The sequence below is a fragment of the Solanum tuberosum genome, unplaced genomic scaffold (genome assembly GCF_000226075.1).
Source record: "Solanum tuberosum cultivar DM 1-3 516 R44 unplaced genomic scaffold, SolTub_3.0 scf00016, whole genome shotgun sequence".
Taxonomy (NCBI): domain Eukaryota; kingdom Viridiplantae; phylum Streptophyta; class Magnoliopsida; order Solanales; family Solanaceae; genus Solanum; species Solanum tuberosum.
In genome coordinates, this window is record NW_006238942.1 from 356,390 (window position 1) to 362,565 (window position 6,176).

Below are 6,176 nucleotides of genomic sequence, written 5' to 3' on the forward strand. Positions count from 1 at the left end.
TAGAATATTTTTTCACTTTTTTCAGCCTTTTAAAATTTATTTATCCTTCACCAACAATTATTTATTTATTAGAAAACTTAATATCTCAGGTTGATGTTTATTTGATTCCCCAAAAATATCAAATAGTAATACTTCTTGGAAGTAAAAAGATAAATTATAAAATCACATTCAAGATGAATTGAAGGATAAATGATAAAACGTTATAAGTATCATTTTTCTTTACATTATTAATGTACGTTACTATGTAATCTTGTATAAAACATAATATAGTGTTTTAGTTTAATGCGATAAATTTTAAGTATTATTTTATAGATTTCGTAATATTAAATTCCCAAGTGAGGTGCGGATAATTTTACTAGTATACAAGATAATTTGAAAAGGTTATATTTTTTTAAATTTCCCCCAATTTAACATTGACGGAGGAACTCAGGGCGGGAAAGTAAGCAAATCGGGGAAGTCAGGATGGAGAGAATCCACGTTTCAGTGAGATCGAAGCCTCTCTCGCCGGAAGATGCGAAGTCCAGCCCCTGGCGAATCTCCGGCAACTCTATCTTCATTCCCAACCAGCCGGCCAAGTTTGAATTTGGTACTCTCACTATCTCTTCTAGGTTTCCCGCTTTTTCTTTTTTCTCAATGTGCGTAACCTTTTTTCTTTGGATTTATATGCAGATAGAATTTTTGGGAATGAATGCCACACACTTGAAATCTACGAAGCTCGAACTAAAAATATTGTTTCTGCTGCAGTTCAAGGATTTAATGGTATGTTACGCCTCTTTTCACACTGAGCTTGGTAGTTTTATGAATTTTGCATCGGAGTATTTAGCTTTTTCTGGATTTTGAGAAACCTCAACAGCTTAGTAGGAAATGCAGTTTTTGACATGGTTTCAAATGAATAAGCGTTGAAGCTTAGGAAGTATTAACTAGTTTAAGGAGTGAATAAGAGGTTCAATTTGTATGAACAGTGTCAATTACCAATATTAAATAACATTGACCTGGTCAGTTGATATTTTTGATGGTGCTGTTAACTTAATGAGCTTTAATTGAAATATGATATCAGCCCCCCCCCCCCCCCCCCCCCCCCCCCCCCCCCCCCCCCCCCCCCCCCCCCCCCCCCCCCCCCCCCCCCCCCCCCCCCCCCCCCCCCCCCCCCCCCCCCCCCCCCCCCCCCCCCCCCCCCCCCCCCCCCCCCCCCCCCCCCCCCCCCCCCCCCCCCCCCCCCCCCCCCCCCCCCCCCCCCCCCCCCCCCCCCCCCCCCCCCCCCCCCCCCCCCCCCCCCCCCCCCCCCCCCCCCCCCCCCCCCCCCCCCCCCCCCCCCCCCCCCCCCCCCCCCCCCCCCCCCCCCCCCCCCCCCCCCCCCCCCCCCCCCCCCCCCCCCCCCCCCCCCCCCCCCCCCCCCCCCCCCCCCCCCCCCCCCCCCCCCCCCCCCCCCCCCCCCCCCCCCCCCCCCCCCCCCCCCCCCCCCCCCCCCCCCCCCCCCCCCCCCCCCCCCCCCCCCCCCCCCCCCCCCCCCCCCCCCCCCCCCCCCCCCCCCCCCCCCCCCCCCCCCCCCCCCCCCCCCCCCCCCCCCCCCCCCCCCCCCCCCCCCCCCCCCCCCCCCCCCCCCCCCCCCCCCCCCCCCCCCCCCCCCCCCCCCCCCCCCCCCCCCCCCCCCCCCCCCCCCCCCCCCCCCCCCCCCCCCCCCCCCCCCCCCCCCCCCCCCCCCCCCCCCCCCCCCCCCCCCCCCCCCCCCCCCCCCCCCCCCCCCCCCCCCCCCCCCCCCCCCCCCCCCCCCCCCCCCCCCCCCCCCCCCCCCCCCCCCCCCCCCCCCCCCCCCCCCCCCCCCCCCCCCCCCCCACATCATTTAATCCCCTGACGTTCCTTACACTAGCTTGAGCTTCATGGTTCAACTCATGCATTCCTTTTCCCCTTATTCCTCCCAGCACTGTCTTAAAATTTGATATCAAAGGTAATTTGGTTCTTCAGTTCATTGGCACCTTTATACTTTGCATTTTTGATATCAGTGGATGGTTCCATTCTTCTGATTTGTCTACAGGAATCTATTTGCAGAGTAGCTTCGTAGCTTCCTCCTCATGCCATTTGAAGTCTGCTCTGAATATTTTGCCAAGCTTGATGATATTTTGGCAAAACCAAGTAGAATTATACTCATCTTTTCTAAAGTATAAATGCATACATAGTCTATTCTTCTGGTATAGGGAGCACATGATAGAGGAAACACGTCATATTTTTGTTGACTTTGTTGAGCTCTATGGTGTCATTGTAATATTTTTTTCTGTACCTCTTGCAATGTCTTCTTGGTACTAGCTTTAATAATATTGCCCAACTTTATAAAAAGCAAATATGTCTTTTAAGCTTCTGATCGGCCTACTTATCTTCTTTGGCAGGGACTGTTTTTGCATATGGTCAGACAAGTAGTGGAAAAACACATACTATGAGAGGATCAATAACTGAACCTGGAGTCATCCCTATGTCCGTGCAAGATCTGTTTAATTTCATTGAAAAGGTTTGGAATTGCCATCATATCAATTTGTATTTTTTACACCTTCAACCATTAATATTTATGTCGCCTCCATATTTTTGACATTCTTCAAATGATAACTGTATCTGCAACTTAAAATCAATTGAAAGAAATAAGTTCTCTTATGGAAAACAACTCGCTATAAAAGCAATTCAGAGTCATTTGTCAAGTTTTAAGGTCATTTTGCGGTTCTTACAGATACTATTTTTTCATTTTCCAATAAAATTCCTCTATATGTTAGGACTTACGGGTATAAAATTGGTGAATTGGTCTTTAACAGACTCCAAGGGAAAGAGATTCTCCCCAACTACATCAACGTGTGCCACAAAACATTAGATTCTTATGCTTCAGCTTAGTACACTAGGGAATCCTCAAAATATGAGTCTATACACTTGCTATCTAAGACTTTATCATCAATCAGATTCCTTCTTGCATTCCCTCGGCATCGTTCTCTTTATTCCTTATGTCTCCAATAGTCTTATCATAGGTTTAACCTCTAATCCTCTATACAAAGAGTTCCAACTATCAAATCAAACCAAGAAAAACCTGGCGAAAGAAAGATAGGAAATGAGCATTCACCTATTTGAAGCTTGTTACATAATATTTACGTATCTATTTCTTGATATTGTACAGAGATATAGATAGATATCAGATCTTTAGGATTTCCTCTTTATTTCTTTCCTTGGTTAGCTTCTAATGTTATTGTATTTATACGTGTTTACCTATTGAACAATGGACAAGTTATTCTCTCCAATTCCGTGCACAAAGCTAAACCTTAGAGTCATGATCCCTGCTGAACCTGAAATAAAGCCTCTCAATTTAGGGAAAGATTGATAGTCAGATTCATTTCCACGTTAGAAAGAGCCCAAGAGTGACTTCTTGATAGATAAGGTGCTGCCTTGATTAATAAGGGAAATGACGAGCCTTTTCTGTTTGTGCTGGTTTAATTTCCTGGGTTTTTTTTCCCGATAGCTTAAACAACTAATGAAATATCCTTTTTAATGACTGATCAACCGTTCTGTTTAAAATTATGTTGCACTGTTATTTAGTGCATGACGCTGGTTCTCTTTTTTGAACTTTTTTATAAGTACACATGTATGATTTAGTCTCCTTTAATTGTAGGAAGTGGATAGAGAGTTTCTTGTACGGATGTCATATATGGAAATCTATAATGAGGAGATAAATGATTTGTTGGTCCCTGAGCACCGGAAATTGCAAATCCATGAAAGTATAGAGGTATTGGATTATTTTTGGTTTCACATAATTGTTTTATTGTTGCACATGAACTGTCATGATAATTTGGCTTTCATCCTGTTTGATAATCTGGCATGAAGCGGGGAATATTTGTTGCTGGCTTAAGGGAAGAAATTGTTGCCTCTCCTGATCAAGTGCTTGAACTAATGGATTTCGGAGAATGTAAGTTGAAGTATCATCAATTTGCATATGTCATCTCAGTAATTATTATTTTTTGAAACCATCTTATAGGTACCTATTTCTCTAATAACAAAGGCTCCAGGGTAAGTATTGATCTTGAGAGCAAACTGCCACATTTTTCCGTGCCTAAAGATTTGGTTTTCATCTTTAGGGAGGTGCTGCATCCATATCCTATTACCCTTCTGCCTTAATATTAGCTACTCTATTTTCAAATTAATATTCCTATGTCAAAACTTCAACAAGAGTAACAGTCTTCACAATTTGTTTTGCAGCTCATCGACATATTGGAGAAACTAATATGAATCTATACAGCAGTAGATCACACACAATTTTCCGGATGGTAAGTATTCTTGAATGACTATACTAAGATATGCAAAGTAGGTTCACGTCCTTAAATTGGTATTTGTACTTGATAGATAATTGAGAGTAGGGAGAAGGCTGAAGATACAAAAACAGACAATTCTTGTGATGCAGTCCGTGTATCTGTTCTGGTATGCAGTGGGAAGTTTTTACATTCTCTTCTAAGATGCTATCATAAGGTAGAAAAAGCCACAAAAAAACTCTTTTTACCCTCAAAATTTTCCCAGAACCTGGTGGACCTTGCTGGTTCAGAACGTGCTGCCAAAACTGGAGCGGAAGGTGTTCGTCTAAAAGAAGGCTCCCACATCAACAAAAGCTTGATGACTTTAGGAACTGTGATTAAAAAACTGAGTGAAGGTGCTGAGAGTCAGGGGTAAGCTTGTTATGTGTTGGAGTTGGTTCCGTAAAGCTGTTCTCCTACTTGTTCTAATGTGTCATGCAATCTTGCAGGGGTCACGTTCCATACCGAGACAGTAAACTTACGCGTATCTTGCAACCTGCACTGGGTGGAAATGCAAACACTGCCATGATATGTAATATCACTCTTGCCCAGGTAAATTATCTGAGTTTAATAAATTTATGGTAGGCTGAAAAATACCTTATCAAATACATAAGTCCATGTGTTGGTGCACAACATTCTCTGTTGAGTCTTCTATTTCATAATTTTTATTTTCTTCTTTGATTTCTTTAGAGAACTTAAAGACAGAATAAACTATTTCAATGCCTATCATGTCAACTTGTTTGGAGTATCTTTTATCACGAAATAATTCATGACAAAGCAATTTGCCACTGATGGAAACTATTGCTAGACTGATCTTGCCATGCTAATCTTTATATACAATGGTAGGCATGTGTGCCTTAGAATCATGTCTATTTGTATCAGAAATTATATGACCGTGTCCGATTATTTTCCCTTTAGACTTACAAATTAGTAGACCATCACTGCAGTTCTCCATGTTTTTCCTTTGAAAGTTTACAAGTTAGTATAGTGCTACCGTGATATCATTTTTTGCTTTCAGAATTTTTTTGAACAAAATGATTATGTAATGAACACACAAATTTACTGTGGATGAACTGGCCTTCTGTTTTTCGCATAATGCTGCTAACCTGCTCAGTTTAGTAGCTCGAGAAGGTGTCACGACCCGAGACTACCCCTAGTCGTAACACGGTGCTTAGAGACACAAGTGACTCCAAGCTAACCCATGGTCTGGCATAACACTAAGATTTTAACATAAGCAATAACTGAAAACTGATGCGGAAGCTAAATCTAAAAAAATCTATTAAAGCTCAACATTGAATAGACAAATATCTGAATTCTCTATAAGCTGTGAGTTGTTAGGACAATCCCCTAGCTAACTCCAACTGTCTGAAAACAGTAGACTAATATGAAAGAATAAAAATAAAAGGGTTGTCCTTGAAAGATGAGGACTCACCAATCTCTGCCACTGAGCTGGTCTGAAGATCGTACTAACCACGAGCTGGATACTGAGCATCTGAACTTATATTATAAAACAATATAACGTGAAGAGTATGCGATCAATACTTTGAATGTACCGAGTAGGTAAGATCAGTGTTTTGGACGGCGGGAGGCGACAAAAGGTGACAAGGGCCTGCCTCGTCACGCGGCGAGGCGAGCGGCGAGGCACTCGCCTTTTTGAATCGAGGCGCCAATTAATACCAAAAATTAAAAATATTTAATTGCATATATAAATATCCAAAATCTCAATAGCAATAAGTCAATAACATATATTAACAAATATTTCAATTCAAAATCTAAAAGTAGATACTAAAAGTCTAGAACTTTAAAGACCCAATAATTCAAAAGACAATACTAGAACTCTAAAAGTCTATTCTTCTTCAAAACTAT

General features: G+C 43.4%; 1 protein-coding gene across 2 annotated transcripts in view; it reads left to right on the forward strand.

Annotated features, from left to right (window-relative positions):
• Positions 1 to 408: 408 nt before the first annotated feature.
• The window catches only part of LOC102581244 (kinesin-related protein 4), a 52,955-nt gene continuing 47,187 nt past the window's right edge, over positions 409 to 6,176 (forward strand). For both annotated transcript variants that reach the window (XM_006340040.2, XM_006340041.2), the window contains exons 1-9: positions 409 to 586; positions 670 to 759; positions 2,382 to 2,500; positions 3,638 to 3,751; positions 3,850 to 3,931; positions 4,222 to 4,289; positions 4,366 to 4,440; positions 4,537 to 4,682; positions 4,760 to 4,862. In XM_006340040.2, the coding sequence (XP_006340102.1) occupies positions 463 to 586; positions 670 to 759; positions 2,382 to 2,500; positions 3,638 to 3,751; positions 3,850 to 3,931; positions 4,222 to 4,289; positions 4,366 to 4,440; positions 4,537 to 4,682; positions 4,760 to 4,862 (921 nt within the window). In that variant the 5' untranslated portion in view covers positions 409 to 462. The remainder of the gene's footprint in view (positions 587 to 669; positions 760 to 2,381; positions 2,501 to 3,637; positions 3,752 to 3,849; positions 3,932 to 4,221; positions 4,290 to 4,365; positions 4,441 to 4,536; positions 4,683 to 4,759; positions 4,863 to 6,176) is intronic.